Source organism: Acipenser ruthenus, chromosome 7 (assembly GCF_902713425.1).
Source record: "Acipenser ruthenus chromosome 7, fAciRut3.2 maternal haplotype, whole genome shotgun sequence".
Classification (NCBI taxonomy): domain Eukaryota; kingdom Metazoa; phylum Chordata; class Actinopteri; order Acipenseriformes; family Acipenseridae; genus Acipenser; species Acipenser ruthenus.
This window is the reverse complement of record NC_081195.1, coordinates 26378648-26395528: the sequence shown is the minus strand read 5'-3', so window position 1 is coordinate 26395528 and position 16881 is coordinate 26378648. Positions and strand designations below refer to the sequence as shown.

The window sequence follows — 16881 nt, the reverse complement described above, 5'->3', positions numbered from 1 at the left end:
TCCGGCTAAGAGAACAGCCCTCGGGAAGTAAGCGAGTGGACAGAGAGACAGAGTGGACCACCAGACAATATGAATCAATCAATAAATAAATCAATATTTATTGCTTGTCACAACGCACGTGCATCAACATATGAAACGAACAGAATAAGAGAAAAGCAATAGGCAGGTGTATGTTAATAAACTATAATAATAAAGTAACAGGAAACCAACGGTAATAAACTGTCACACTAAATCAACACAGCACCCATACACATGTAAAAAAAAAAATTAGCAGCAGCTCTAGATTAATTATGAATGCCTGTACATGAGCAGTATTCAAGACATGAAGCAAGGCCGAGTGCAGGATGATGTCAATACTGGAGTGTACTTGAGGGATGCTCTTCCTTCCTGTATACAGCAGTGTTGAGTGCAGTGTAGGAACATAACATGATAACAGGAATCGGTACAGAGGTCTGGAGGCAGCTGGACCAGTCTCTATGACAACCAGAAAGAGAAGGTGTGTAGCCTTTTATTCTTTGTGTTCTAACCTTATTTTCAATTGTACTGAAGCTGCAAAATTGTAATACAAGAGGTAAAAGGGAGTGAGCCTAGCTCAGTAACCATAGCTACACCGATAAGTGAGGCACACAGCGCAACCAATTTTGACTCCCTAGAACTGCCAGGTGTTGCGGCTACTTCAATCTAGTTATTGTGAATAATGAGAGATATTGTAAGTTTGGAAATCTTCAAGGTCAACGAAGAGGCTGTCTTTGTTTTAGAAGGAGTTTTGTACAGTCAGAGAAAGGGAAGAACAGGCTTAACATCTTGAACGGCAACACTGCTATCAACATCTAGCAAGCAAAGTCAGAAAAAAAAGGAGCGCGCATATAACATCTTTAACCAACAGCTCCAAACATGAACGAATAAGACCGAGGAAAGGGAGACTGCTTTTAACAACTGGACTGCAACCTCTGAATGACATCTAGAAAACTTCCAATGATTAAGAAACTTAAAGACTCAAAGACTGTTTAATGGACATTAAAATACAAATAACTTCAATACCTTAATTAATTTTACTGGAATAATTTGTTTGGTTAAATAAAGGCTGAAAGGGGACACAGCTCTACAAGACGGCATGCACGCTCAACACTGCCGAACAGAGTATTGCCAATTAAACTAAAGAATAGAAAGGGTTACAGATACTATACTTGGGGAATTAAATAAATGTATATTTGCAGAAAAGTGGATAGTGGTGTAATGTAAAAAGGGTGTGTTATATTTAGTTCTTACAAAAAGCGTCTAGTTTTAATTTTCCATGAAAGTGAATTGCAGCCAACAGCTAGAATTGCTAGGTGATCTATGAACTTGAATCAGGAGTACCGAATCTTATTTTCCTTAAACAGACGGATGTTCAAATGTTTTTGTGCCGTGATTTTAATTAAAGGATATATATTTAACAACTGAAGGACAGAGAATGAACAGTTTCGTAATAGAGTATTATTATTACCTGAATTTAAATTTATTTACTTATACAATGCTCCTGCTTGCATATTCATATTATTATAGTTACTGACAAGAATAAAATTAGTCTTACAGAATAGACAATGAATGCATTGCTTTCACTTGTAATTGACATTTACACTGAGATTCTGCTTAACCAGTACTGCTTACTGAGAGTAATGTGCCGATTTATATTTTGATATTAACCTTCTTTCCTACTTTTGTACTGCATTTTATTCACAAACTTCTGATAAGTTATAAAAGATACAAGTGTTGCGTGTTTTATTGTGCAATTGTTTCCTCGTGCTCTTGAGCTTGTTTGGAAGTAATGAATAATTAAGAGTGCTAATTAATTAAAACCATTACACATCAGCTAGTTAGTCTTAACTGGGTCTTGTACATTTATTTACTTGTCAATTCTTCCTACAGCAGAATAATGTCAATACTTGAGTGTGTTTGAGGGATGCCGTTCCTCCCTGTATGACAGCAGTGCAGAGTGCAGGATGATGTCAATACTAGTGTGTTTGAGGAGTGCTCCTTCCTATATGACAGCAGTCTCCTAAAGTCAGCAGCTGTTCCTGGATTGGGAGATCGTCTGAGGTTCCTATCTTAAGTAACTTCAGAACGCGATTATTAATAGATTTACGCGATTATAATACTTTTCAGGGTTTCTTTAGAATAGATAATTGTATGTGTTTAAATTGATGAAGAAAAATTGCCTACATTTTTATGTAACCAACACATGCAATTTGTGTTGCAATTACACAGATAATGTATCCTTTATTAGTGCTGGAATTGATTTTTAAACATTTGTCTACAATTTAGACTAATAGTCTTTCATTTCAAAGAAGTACAATCTAGTATTGTTTTACAGTTAAATTACCTTCGAAAACAAAACATGTCCGGTGTGTTTTTAAAAATTTTATTACAGATGTTTAATACATATCCTGTAAAACCTGGTACCAATAGTCTAACTTCACAAGGGCAGAAATGTTATGATAATAGCTGGTATACAAATGTACATAAATTATGTTGGGTACAGCTTAAAATAAAACAAAATTGCAAATCCATGTGAATTCCAATGGAATAGCTATTATTCAAGAATTCATTATGAATCATGGCTACTTTGATCAGTAGAAATAATTTCTCAAGAAAAAGTAAGCAGTTATTCAAATTCTATGAGAAGTCAACAGCTTGTATTTTTTAATGTAAAGTGTTTCCATTATGTTTGAAAATGGTGAATGTGATCATTTTAGCCTATTTATATTTCACAGGTGTTTGTTCCAATACTTGCCCCAGCACTGTGTTAATGTGAATAGTCTGGGCTCCCAGCTCTGTTACAAGAACAAACTCCCAGGGTCACTTCTAGAGAAAAACAATGAAAATTAACCACTCCCATGAACTCCAGCTCCTCTTCACAAACACACAAGCAGCAACAGCAGAGCAGACAGGAGACTTCCCTCCGAGATAAACAGAGTGATTCAAGACATCCGTGGAATTACTTTCTTGTAACAAGACACGTTTGTTCAAGAGACAAACACTATAAATAAAAAGAAATATGACTGCATGTACTGTATACACCTACGCCTCTCCAAGGTCATTGCAAAGAGGCAACCCTTTTAGCAAGGTTCTGGTGATGAGCCACCACTTACTATTAACTATTTAAAACTGCAGACCTGCATTTCGGAAAAACTAACGTCATTCAAAACAGCAGACCACTACAGCTCTAGTGCCTGATGCACAAGTAATTGCAGAGTACGTGCAGGGTGCACAGCTCTCAGCGAGCATCTCCGAATGCACAATGTGTGCTTCAGATGTGGAAGAAGCTACAGAAATGCCTTCAGACAGTGGAAGTCATAAGATTCAACTGACAGCGAAGCATGACAGTAAGTTCATCACTGTTTAAATACTCACTTGAGCACTTAGGGCAGTAGAGGGGGATTCAGAAACCACCAGACAACTGGTCGAACATACAGGATGAACACAGAATTAAGTACTGTTCAAACCTGTCCATTTGTCCAGGGATATTTTAATCACCCATTATATAAACTCTAGAAAAACCAAACATGTCATGTTTTTTTTTATTATTTTAAATCAGGATCAAAACCTTTAAATCACTTAAGGTTGACAGAAAATCTGGACTGGCTTACATCGCTTAAATGCGGTCTTGAAACTGATGGGGTTATGAAATCCGTGCCAATGTTTTCAGAGTTAGTGATGTTTTACATACACGACAATTTGATGAGCCACTCTCATTGCAGCTTATGGTGAGATTCCAAAACACATTTTTACAGCCTCTTAAATACCACGTTGTGTAAGACACTTGACAATGCAAATTTATAAAAAAATCAGACCACCACAATTGGGAAAAATCAAACAAAAAAAAGAAATTTACATGCCAACTTGAGCCTTGCAGCACTACAGGGTTTGTTGTAATTAGTTGTCAGGGTTTCCATTTACTACTAGTTAAATGGGTTCAAATAGTGAGCCAGCCAACTTCCCACGGGGGTAGCTGAATAGACAATACAATATGGACATGTCACTGTATTGAATATATAGAACCATTAAATCCAAATTTGCTGTAAAAAATTAAAGTGGTACACCTTTATCGTTGCATGTTGTTTTGTTTCTTTTTCCCCTCATAATAAAAAAACTCAGGCATCTGTAAAACTGATAAACATTATTAAAAGCGCAGGACGCAGCGAGGCAGTCAGGTGTTCTTCAGGCCCAGTCTCTTGAAGACACTGACAGAGCCAGCACTGTCCATCTGCGCCCCCTGGCACTCCCCGGTGCTGCTGCTCACCTTGGCGCTGCCCAGCCCCCGGTTGATGGTGACGGTGAACCCTTTGCTCTTGGTGCTGGTCACCCTGCTGTCCTGGGTGTCGGGTTGTGGGCTGGAGGGCTTGCCCAGCCTCTGCAGCACGCTGACCTTGGCAGCAGGCTCTGGCTTGTCTGTGGCAGTGCAGGTTGCCAGGGCCCTGGCAGGCTTGCCCAGGCGTTTCAAGGTGACGACGGCTGGTCTGCGAGCCATGAGGGCAGGTCTGCGAGCCGGGAGGGCAGTCCTGGTCTTGGCCGTGGTCAGGGAAGCAGGGCTGGCCTTGGCCGGGGTTTTCCTGGCAGGCTGTGCTGTTCTCTTCAGGACCCCGGCGTACTGAAGCACGGAGCCTTCCCCGTCGCTCTCCACTGCCTTCTCGTCCTCCTCCTCCTTGCTCTCACCCGTCGCGTCTCCCAACCGGCTGAACACCCCCGTGGGCTGCAAATTAAGGGAAGGGGATTCATCTTTGGAAATGTAAGAAAAGCATTCTTGGGATCCCAACGCTGTACATTTACACTTTATATTAAACATTTATCCATGAGTAAACTGTACAAATCATACACTTTCAACAAAGTTGTACACATGACTATTATAGTATTTAAATTGTACAGTAGAGCATCAGAAATCAGTAGTGTGATATCAGTAGTTCAAATTTCAGAGGCAGATTGACAATTACATGCAAGCGGCCCATCAGTGGTTTATAGCAGATTATCTGAAACGCACAAGTTCAATGCAAAGGGCTGATAGGACATGGAGTCTATGATCAAAGTTTGCAAAAGTTATTGTGTGTGACAGAATTACAGACAGCTAGACAATAAGTCCATAATGTACACATTTTGAATAAGATCCCTAAAAATGTTTTAAAGAACATTAAAAACCTGTAAATGTTACTGTATCCAGAGGAATATTCCAACTTAAGAACCAGTAAAGAATGTCTTACCTTGCTTCCCACAGTGGCATCAGCCTTGGATTCAGCTCCGAGTCTCTCAAACACAGAGGTTCGATAAATACCCTTTTCTGCAAAGAGCATAAACTGAATTAACATGATGCAATGATCGCTGTTGAAACACTGGATTTTTGCATAGCATGCAATGCTACAGTGGATGATGGTGGTATGTGGCTGATTGGGATTTGAATTTAGTGCACAGTGCCACCAAGTGGTCAAATGTAATTTCAGAAAGGATTTACTGATTAGTAGCAGCAGTAGCAGCTCCGAAGGTAAGACAGCAGTGAGGGATGCTAATAGTTTAGAGTTTAAACGTTTTCAAACTGTTGAACGTTGGCAGTCACAAACATGCATGTGAAATATGCAGATCAGACATAGTGATTATACAGTGTGATGCGTACAATGTAAGGTTATTTAACAAAATGCAAGCAGTATTTTCTATATACACAAAACCTACAGGCTGCTTTTACAGATTACCTTAACTGAAGTAAAATTTGGTAGTCAAAGCCTAGTATTAATCTGGGTCTTTGAAACCAGCTGTACATCCATTTCATTCGTATTTTGAACAAAAGGTATCAACATATGCATCGTTAAAGCATAAGTGGCTTTAAATGTCGGGTTTTTTTTGTATATACATTTTGAGTAGTTCTGGTTTTGTTGCACCAATAGTTAACATGTTTCCCTACCTTTACCTGGCTTTGAGCTTGGCGAATCCTAAGTGCCTCAACTAATATCTTTCTATAAAAATGTGGTGCTGGTCACATGATTTGAATGGAATGAAGGCGGCTGTTCAGTGCCAGATCAAGGCAGATTTAGAGAAAAATCATAGTAATATTGGAGCAACACAACCCAGAAACACAGCCATAAAATATTAAATATCAATGACATCTGAAGCCGCTTACTCAACGGCTACTCAAACAGACATGCGTGTGCTGAGCCCGCAGTACCTATCTCTGCCTGCTCCTCCAGGATCCTCTTGGTTCGCTCCGTGGTCCCCTTCGGCATGTTGATGATGTATTTACCCTCCATCTCCGCAGTGACCCGCCGTCGCTTCACCGAAACATCGGGCCCCGCGTCTGCACAGAGCAGGGAGTTAATCACTTCATATAGGGCAGCACTGAGCAGCACAGAGAAGGGCGTGAACCACTTCATACAGTCCCTCTCCCCTACTTCTTTCAGACCTCTTCAGAAACCCTACACACAGAAGGGTTCTAGATTGCAGTAGCAATGGAGTCGCCTCGTTTGTGGGGCTGGAAATCAATTAAGTGGACATTATTGCTTTGTTCACCATTTTACAACTATCTGAACTATCCAGGAAGAGACAGGTGTGTGGATCGGCAGTTTTAAAGCTTTTATTATATATTTAATTCTATTGCGATCAACTATTTTACACAACTAATGTAGAAGTCAGATTCAACTGTAGCTTTTTGCTCTGCACGGCAGTTGCAGCGTTGCACCCCATGGCAAGGTATTATGGGTAGGGCCACGATTCTATCGCGATCACAAAAAATCACGACAAAACACGAAATTTTCATTTTTAGGGAGGGTATTGCGAAAACCCTACATAATGTAATAATTAAACATTTAGTCCTATAAAAGAATGCTCACTTGTTATGACATTATTTCTGGGTGCATTTCGTTTTTACTATATGCTTCCTGTCGCTAAGCTCTGGTTAAAGGGAAGTGAAACACTGAAAAAAACAAACAAAAAAAAACGCCTTTTTAAACTGCAACTATGGCAGCTAGACGTGCATCAACATCCCGCATTTCAGCTAAACAACGCGAAAAACATTTTCCTTCTGGTGAGTTTCACTCATCGGATGATGTATTATTTTGTTCGGTGTGTAACAAAGCAGTAGACCACAATAGAAAGGACACTTGTGTCAAGCATCTTAAAAGCGAAAAACACCTGAAAAGAAAACGGCTGCAGTTAGTGCAGATTGATTCTGGTGAGACGGGAAAAAAGCAAGTTATTGTTTCAAGTTTGTTCACTGCTCAGACCAAAGATGGTGAAGTTAGACTTGGCTAGATTTCAGCTGGCAGAAGCACCGATAAAAGCAGATATCCCACTAGAAAAGGTAGATAACCCTAGCTTTAAAATATTTTTGGAGGAAACAATACGCGCCCAAAGTTTTTCAAGCTCAGAGGTGAACTTTTCAAGTTTGTTAAAGATGGATGGCTGTCTATATTGGTAGATGAAATGACAGACAAAGATTGCTTTGTACTGAATATCGTAGTTTACAAAATCAGTCACAAGAATAACTGTCCAGCAGTCAAACTTCTACAATCTGTGTTCCTAGAAAAAAGACGGAGCAACAATAGCGCAGTTAATTGTCAAAACTCTCTGCGAGTACAGTATTGAATGGGAACGAATTGCTGCATTTGTTTCTGATAATGCTGCAAATATGAATAAATGTTACGAGTCTGTTATCAAAGGCATGGCTGTGAACTCTATTCATGTCACATGTACAGCGCATTTCTATGCACTTATCGGAAACATTTGGCAGACCAAGTTTACCTTTGCCAACCAAACAGTTGCATCAGTGAAAAAATCTTTCAAACAATCAGCTGCGCACAAGTTGCGTTACCGAAAGTACGTGTCAGAAAAAACAGGAAAGCCACTTGAAAAGGTTCCAGGACCTCCAGAGCCAATTGTTACCCGATGGAAAACATGGTTTGATTCTGTCCAATACATCAATGAAAACACAGAGCTTTTAACTGCTTTTCTAGAAATAGAAATGGAAAGTTCTGCTTCCACGATGTGTCAAGATACAGCGGAATTATTAAAATCCAAGTCTGTTCAATGTGAAGTCCGCTACATTGTCGACAACTATCATCCGTAGCAGAATTCTGAAAAGTGACTCTCCCAGTCAGTGTGTAATGAGTGTCTTCAATGATGTAATGGATCTCCTTTCTTTTTTTACTAACCAACTACAAACTTTACCCTTGAATACCGGCAATGCAACACAATCGTTGGAGCTTTCTGTGCAGAAAATTAAACAGTACTTTGCATTAGATAAGAAACCATCTGATCATGCTGCCAAGTTCTGCCAGCCTGCTGCTGTTTTTTTTAAAGCTGTCAGGCTTTTGAACCCGAACCTTGTCAACTTACTGGACAGAAACGACTCGCTTTTGGCTTCCTTACCTGGATATACCAAGGACGCTGTGAAAGAAATGGGAGGATATCGAGCTGCGGCTTTGGAAGTGCCCCAGGACACCAATTCATTGATCTTTTGGTCTTCCGTTATCTTTGTATTCTTTCATATTTTCATATGCATTTACGGCTGTGCTGTTTTGATGGTATCAGTGTGCAAAGAATGTTTAATGCTGCCTTATTTATTTTTTTGCCTCTGTCCTGCTCTTGTACGTTCTGTACACTATACACTTTGCATTTATTTATACAGTGTTCAACACTAAAATTAGACTTTGGTAGTAAAAAAAACAGTTACAAAGAGTACAACGAAAAAATGCGAAAAATGTGCTTTTCTTGAAACGTAATTGCTTTAAGGAAACGCGATAAAATCGGGGCCCTGATTATGGGCAGCCAAAAAAAAATCCTGAATAGTAATGTCTCGTATCTGTGAAGCTCTGATAGTCTATAAAGTGAAGAGCAATACTTTTTCCAGCTGGTATGCAGTTTGTTTTTCACGGTTTTGCTTCTCAGTATTCCCTTCTTTTTTGTGCATGAATTGTCCCTTACTTTTCTGGACCACTAAACTCAAAACACAATGAAAGAAATAAGAAAAAAATAATGTATTTTAAAAGGCCAGTGTGTAGTACAGCACCCACCTGGCATACCCGCTTTGGCCTGCTTATTGGACACGGTGACGGACAGTCTGTTGTCGGGTTTCCTGACGGGGGTGGGTGGGGGAGAGTCTTGGCTCAGACTGTTTGCGATCATCCGGGTCGCAGCTGCAAGACAAGAATCACACAGATGAGAAACACCAAGATGTGGGGAACAGGAGCGCTAGTTCTAAATAGAATTTATACTGTGCGTGTGGGAGTTTATTTATCATGTTTCAATTGCTATGAATTACCAAGCTTTGAATTCCCCACGCAACAGCAGCTGGGCGGGTGTGGGGGGATAGGAAATGCTTTAATGAAATCTATCACCATGAGTAAATGGCTAATTATGCTTGGCATAAACTGAACACACAACAGCTCTTCATGGGTAACTCAAATGATCAACTTGAGAGTAAAGACATAAAACAGGGCCTGTTATTCTACTGTTACATACTTAAACATCCTCTCGAATTTTTTTTTTTGTTTTTTTTGCTTGCGAGACCCCCTTAGTTCATTCTTAACAGATGTAGTCAGATCTACAAACAGAGTTGTATCCTGAATAGAACACCCACTACAGGATACTAGTCACACAATGCAGTCCTTTCTTCCAAAACAGAAAATTACTCACGGGTGTTGGCATTTCTTCTGAGTTCTGCCTGAATGGTTGTTTGACCCGATGATATTGCCTCAGTTGCCATTTTACACATATCCTGTACAAAGGAAAAGAAAAGCCTTTTGTTAATTTGAGTGTGAAATACCCAGGTGCTAACAAAGCAAAGCCTGCTAGATGCACTGGGTGGATCTATGTTCCACCACAGGGCTGAGCCTCATAAATCTTACATGATGTGCAACAGCCTTTAACTAGTAGTGAGACACATTTATAAGTGTAGAACAAATGGGGTCTGCTGCCCACCCCATAACTTTTTTTGGTATCCATGAAAAGATATCTCCTTTTCAAATGCATTGAAAATATTTTAATCTTAGAAATGCAGCAATACCCCAGAATGTCATGCATTGTCTTGGAATGCATTAACTATTGGCTGTTGCAGAAACTCAGGAGTAAAATGAAGGAATGCCATCCTGTCGTTCTGCATGGGTAACACCATTGCACATGGAAAGCAGATTTTTTCATTAAGATCTTCAGTATACGCACACACTAGAAGAGAAGATCATCAAGATGCCAAGGTATTTTATGAACAAGGGGTCGCAGTGGGTCACTGCATTTATTGATCTGTCTGAACAACAGTTTTTGGATAGGAGAGTGCACACACTACTACCAATCTCAATCTCTCTGCTGTTACTTGACACGAGTGACTCCTCCTTATCAGTAACATATATTCTATTGTGATGTCCTGGGTTGCTGCTACAAAGTGTAGTCCTTCTGTCTCACGTAACAATAGTCCTGCAATCTAAGTGGAAAAGGTAGCTTTGATGCCACCACATGACTTCCTGAGCAGTTAACACCAGCTGACTAGAGTGGTGCACAGAGGAGACTTTGGGGCAAGCTGGGAGGGGATGAAGTTCCAGAGGGCCTGCGTTGTAGCAGCAGCCTGGGAGAGGCTCTCTTCTTGGGCTGGTTGATGCAGCACAGCAGGGTGGTAACCATCTGAAGCCTCCTGAAGATTTCTCAGTCCATGCTTTGAAAGACACAACGCCAGCTGTACAGGACTTCTAAAGAGAGGTTTGTAAACCTGTGCAGTCCATCTCTTTCACCAGTCTTCATCTGGCCACACAGCAGCTTTGTGTACAGCTCATATGCCCCGTTTCTCTATGCCCAGGAAGAAGGAAGTAATTGTATTGGGAAGTGTATATATAGGGTCCTATTATATGTAACATGTTGTTACAGTTCAAAAGCATGTATGGGTTTCTCCCCCCCCACGACAATGAAACACAAAAGGTCAGAATGTGAAATACAAGATGAAGGGTAATTCTGACGGCACTTACATCTGCAGGGTCTCTCTTCCTGAAAGTGCCTCCAGTCCTGGATTCCATGCTGGGTCGAGTAGGAGGAGAAGGAGGAGAGTTCCAATCTGCGCTTTTCATCTTCACAAAACAATTCCAAAAAAGTACAGAACATAATTATCCGGTGGAAGTGAAGTGAGAAAAACACATTTCAAGGGGAACTCCACCATTTGCTGAAACACATCTTATTGCCTTTTTAAAAACAAAGATCGCTTCAGTGACAAACAGTGATTCCAATAGAAAAAATGGCCTTCTTCCGTTCAGACATCCAAGTTAAAAAGATGCAGGACGTACAGGGGCTTTTGGTGCTAGGCGGTATCCAAACAGCAGATTTAGGAAATCAATTACACTTTACCTGTGCATTAAACATTACAGTAAAGAGAACACAAAGACATTTAAAACCATCAGGATTGAAATCTGGTGATTCTGTTTCTTTGGGTTAAGCACAGGAATAAATATATTTCCCTACACCAGTATTCTTTAAAAATCGCTTTATAAACAATTAAAAAACTTAAACAATACATTTCATAAAATCTAAAGTTTAGATTTGCTGAAGTTAAGTCTAACATATGTCATCTCAGAGCCACATGCATGTCTGACTATGGCTCAGAAGTGCAGCTGTTTTTAAACAGATTGATAATTTGGACCTCAAGAGTTTTCACACAACTGTACTCTGAATCATACAAGATTTTGTTTCAGTCATGACCTAAAGATGCATTTGAAATATGTAGATGCTTTCCAGTGCATGTCAAACAGCAGAGCCTCAGAGACCGTGTGGCGATTACTCTATTATTAGAATAACACTGAAACAAAACACTGGAGTGTTCGCTACGTTTCCATCTGCCACCTAAACTGATCAGAAAGATCAGTCCTGTTTGGTTTCATCGGTCCCAGAACAAACTCCTAACGTGCATTTTTCAAGGATTTTCATTATTCTTTAACTTTTAATTGGCAAAAACATAAAATAGCACTCCACAGAACGAGCTCAGTGCTATAAAATCCACATGCCAGGGGCACATCTGAGCTGTTAGTCACATTGCTATTCAATGTGTTCGTTTGTTTGGCACCACTTTCAGATTAGTCATGAGAAATGTGACCTGGTATACATTATTTCTTTGCTTGTTTTTCAAAGTGTTTAACTGGGGGACTACTATACCGGTACTAAAAACAACTGGTTCAATCACGTGAATTAGTCTTGCGGCGCATAACATATTCTTTGAAAACATTTTGGCAATTTAAAAATAAACTTTTTTTTTCCCATGCAAACATGGAGGGATTCCTGGGGGATTTAACCATTAAAGTACGATCGATCGATAGACACACACACAGTGCAGTCAGTTTATACGAATCACATCCGTCCCGGGTGTTTTGATTCTTAGAAGTGGTTGATTCTTATAAGCGGACCGATATGATTACTGTGGTGCAGAATCAAACTTAGTATGAGAATGATAAGAGCTTGTTCCCTGGCTGCAGTGTAATGGGTTGACCACTAGATGTCACAAGTTCCTGTATGGGGTAGCAGTGTAGAGTAGTGGTTAGGGCTCTAGACTCTTGACCGGAGGCACGCCCACGAAAAATCCACAGTTGCTTTCCTTAACGAATTATGGATAACACTCAATTGGTTAACTGCTTGTTAAAGTTAATGACACCTCGATAGAAATGGCTTAGCCGATAGCTTTGTGATGGAGGTATAGAGGAAGGAAGTAGAAGTAACAAAAAGAAACCAAAACTTCAGTAAAAGATCTAGTGTTTGTTCCACACAAAGTACTGTTAGTTAGTGCTCCAGCTGAGAGCTAGGTTTATTGTGTTTGTTTTATTAACTGTTGTTTCACCAACACAGTGCAAGAAAAATAAAACCAACACCATCCCAAGATTTAGCACCTAAACAGTTGCATGGTGTAGCATGTTATGCTGTTATGGTTCAATAATCATGGTATACATTTTAGCATATCATTTAAGACACAAACGCTATTCACACAGGCCCGTTGTTCGCTTCCATTTTTTGGCTTCCTGGTATCTGTATTGTCGAACTGTTAATTGCTGAATATGGTAAAACAGTGTGTAGGAATCTGGATTACATTTTAGTCATCAAGCCCCAAACCCGTATTCCCGGGAAGGTTTTGGACACGATTAGAATGTGATCTGCATACTGACCGTGCACCTCCGTTCCGTATGTATGGGCTCATCGTTTTTGGGGGTTATTTTTGATCATGTGTTCTTTTTTTTTTTTTTTTTAACCAACTCAGTTAAATAAACTCTTGGAAAAGCGTTGATTGTGAAACAAGTTCACTTTAGTTTTTTTCTCCCAAAACTATGATTTTGTTACATTAATAATGTAAAAAAAATACAAATAATAATAATAAAAATAATAATAATAATAATAATAATAATAATAATAAATAATAATATTTTAAAAACAGAAAAATCAACACAGCCACTCTTGATCCCCTATTTACTTATGGCTGTGAAAACACATTTTAGAGTCCAGATTAGTCTGTGCACGCACTAGCTGCCAAACAGAGATTTCTACATACATGTGAAGTTCCTGGTTTCTGCTTCAGATTTGGGAAGCAAGTTAATCAGGGTGTGATCAATGTTTTCTTTCATGAAAGGGTTGAGTATATACTGTTTTTCTTCACTGTACAACACACCCTTTTCCATTTATTTTATTTGGCGCGTTTATTAAAGTTAAAAAATAATGTTATTACTTTATGAAAATGTGCTATGGCCACTTTGTTTATTGTGAAGACACAATTGCAGGGATAAAAAATGCGTTGGTCGACGCATCATGTTTTTACCTGAAATACACACAAGAATTTTTTTTTAACCTTAACTAATGTATGGCATCCTTTGGTTTGTTAAGTTTGGTAAGTTAATTCACTGGTAAGTTCAGGTCTTTCTTACTTCTGGAATATTTGTGTTACATATAATGGCTGTGATACTTGTCCGAATCCTGAACGGATATCTCAACGTGAAAATACTATGCTCGTCCAGCACTAATAATAATAATAATAATAATAATAATAATAATAATAATAATAATAGCAGATCAAAAGGCTGTCGATCGCCTGCGGTTTCTGAGAAGCCTGATGTTGAAATGCAGTGAGATGCACTACTTCATGTACTCCTATCCGGAGCTGGATTTGTACCTGTCTATAAACCACTTTGGCGTGTTTCAGGATGGCAATGATATCTCCGATCACTGTGATCCCCAGGTCCATCATGAACTCCTTACTCAGGTCCATCAGCATGTTCTTCTGAATTCTGCACAAAGAAGACAAATGCATTAAGGCTGCAAATCTACGTTTATTATTATTATTTATTAGCAGACACCCTTATCCAGGGTGACTTACAATTGTTACAAGATATCACATTATTTTTTACACATTTTTTTTTCTTACATACAATTACCCATTTATACAGTTGGGTTTTTATTTGTACCTTGCTCAAAGGTACAGCAGCAGTGTCTCCCACCTGGGATTGAACCCAAGACCCTCCGGTCAAGAGTCCAGAGCCCTAACCACTACTCCACACTGCTGCCCCGTATTAAAGTCTAAACCTGTAAATTGTTGCTTACGGTTTAAACTATCATACAAATTGCAAATAAAAACATTTGACTTGGTATTTGTAAACCGTCTTTTAATACAGTAGATTACAATGCATACAAATATTATTTATAATGAACTCTGTATCAAAAAATCAATTCAGGATCCTCATAAAATAGCACATTTGTGGTTAACCATATACTATGTAAATGCTGTTTAGGATTTTTATTTTACTGTTTAAACTTTTACAGACATAGTATAAATAGAAATGTTAACCAAATGATCTCACATACAAGCACTATTTTAGACATCTTTATCAAACTATTACAATCCATTAACACAGTACCTGTTATCAACGAAAGAGACTGCGTAGTGAACAGCCAGACCAGCAGGGATGCCAGCATCCTTGAAAAACTGTATCCACTCGGATGTAGCTGAGAGAAGGGCATGTAAAGGTTTAGCTCAGCTTTAGTAGGGCAACATGGTTTACATTTTACCGAATGCATCTCCACATTACCTGTTAGAGATGACAAACACACACCTTGAAAATACTCACTTCAACAGTATGCATAGTCCAAAGATATATAATCAAATTGTTTCTCCTTAGCCTAGTAGTCAAACAGTATTATTATTATTATTATTATTATTATTTATTTCTTAGCAGACGCCCTTATACAGGGCGACTTACAATCGCAAGCAAATACAAAATACATTCGAGTGTTACAATACAAGTAATACAATAAGAGCAAGAAATACAATAAATACAAACAGTAATACAGTAAGGTTATATGTGCATTTCTTGGAATCCATAAATGCCAGGCTTTAAACCCCTTCTTACAGCTAGCAGCAAATTAGTCCAGTCAGACTAAATATAGTGCACTTAATACACATTAGGTTCAGTACTTAAGGGGCATTCAAAACGTTTCTGTCGGCAATATTTAATGTATCACTGTACGGTATAAACAAACACACAAAGTAAACCTAAAGTATATTTTGATACAGTTTTCTGCTAATTTACATTTGACACCTACTGTCAGGCTTAAAGTTACTAGAACCATCACCTAAACGGTTTATTATTATTCATAGTTTACCTCTCTTTAGTTCTCTAATTAACCTCAAGGCCTATATATATATATATATATATATATATATATATATATATATATATATATTCTCTTTCAGTCCCGATTTTAAACGTGTAAACATTTACACAGTTGCAGCTTAAATTCCTAATTATAACCTCCAATGTTGACTTTTGCGAAATTAAAACACTTTCAAACGTAAGATAAAAACCAGGGAGACCGGGACTGGTTTGTGTTTCATATTCTAGTACAGTATTCTGGTATTGCAGCCTAAATGAACTATTTATAGAAAGTTACTCTGAGTGGAAACTCCTTCTAAAGCGGCAGCTGCTGCCGTGCATCTCACACGGCCTAACCAAGAACAGCAGAAACCTGCACCCAGTTCATACAGACACAATCACTCCGGCAACCACCGCCACTCACCAAAGGCACAGAGCAGTCTCTAAACTCCCTTAACTACGCTAGACTCGCTATTCCTAGACTCCTAACCACCGCAGACTACTAGTGGCCCTTTAAATAAATACTATCCAGATATGTTTAAGTTTAAATCTGCCAAAATCAATCAGTTCTCCTCACCGTTGGTCACAGACGCCATGTTTAATTCTCAACAGCTGCTGCGTCCGCGGTATGATGACGCAACTTCCAGGAGTTGATAAGGGGGGCGGGGCAAGTCGAGGCAGGGCCGAGCCGGAGAAACCCGAAGAAAGCCGATATTGGAGAGGCTGAACCTGAGTAGTTATGGCTGGTTTCATTAAAAAATGAAGGGTGTAGCTAACTCCACTCCTTCACGTTCCATTGGCTCCCACATTTTACTCAAACTCATACAGCAGTAGCGGGGAAACAATACGCTTCTGAAATATGACTGGATATGATGTGTGTGAACACATTCCCTGCCAGGCAGTGCAGTGCACGAGGGTCAGAAGCCGACAGAGAGAGCGGGAAAATTAAGGCACGAGACCAAACGCCCAAGACTAGCTCTGAAGAATTTCCAACGTAAATATCGGGACGTTGTTCCTATCCATTGGACGTGAGACACTTGCTAGGAAATCGGGACTATCCCAGCCATATAGGGACAGTTGGCATGTATAGAATTTCAAAAGCCATGCTAAGAGTTTGTAGAAAACATCTCTGTTATTAGATGAACACAGAAAAGGTCTGTTTTCAGAACACTTTTACTGATTTGCTGAAGTTGCCAGACTAGCACTATATGTGATAAAGAACAAAAAGCTGCAGTTTTTTTTTTGTTTTTTTTTAATTATTGTTTTAAAT

The 16881-nt window shown here is 39.2% G+C and overlaps 1 protein-coding gene across 3 annotated transcripts; it reads right to left on the bottom strand.

The window, feature by feature from the left end:
- Positions 1–2387: 2387 nt before the first annotated feature.
- On the bottom strand, positions 2388–16297 carry LOC117416212 (uncharacterized protein C19orf47 homolog). Of its 3 annotated transcripts, none has more exons than XM_034027292.3 (9): positions 16189–16297; positions 14877–14964; positions 14135–14249; positions 10968–11066; positions 9652–9733; positions 9030–9152; positions 6188–6316; positions 5235–5311; positions 2388–4732 (listed from the first exon to the last, which is right to left on the bottom strand). In XM_034027292.3, the coding sequence occupies exons 1-9, from the start codon at positions 16205–16207 to the stop codon at positions 4190–4192; spliced, it is 1275 nt and encodes a 424-aa protein (XP_033883183.1). In that variant the 5' UTR covers positions 16208–16297; the 3' UTR covers positions 2388–4189. The 3 variants fall into 3 exon arrangements, with proteins under 3 accessions (XP_033883183.1, XP_058882698.1, XP_033883185.1); XM_059026715.1 differs by lacking the exon at positions 16189–16297 and adding an exon at positions 16036–16182; XM_034027294.3 differs by lacking the exon at positions 10968–11066.
- Between the last annotated feature and the right edge of the window lie 584 nt (positions 16298–16881).

What these genes read in the sequence shown, in the direction of transcription:
- LOC117416212 (XM_034027292.3), bottom strand. An exon ending in GGCCAAAGCGGGTATGCCAG is followed by an intron (nt 6,317 to 9,029) that starts GTGGGTGCTGTA and finishes TGCTCTGTGCAG; the next exon opens with ACGCGGGGCCCGATGTTTCG. An exon ending in ATGCCACTGTGGGAAGCAAG is followed by an intron (nt 4,733 to 5,234) that starts GTAAGACATTCT and finishes CTTAATTTGCAG; the next exon opens with CCCACGGGGGTGTTCAGCCG.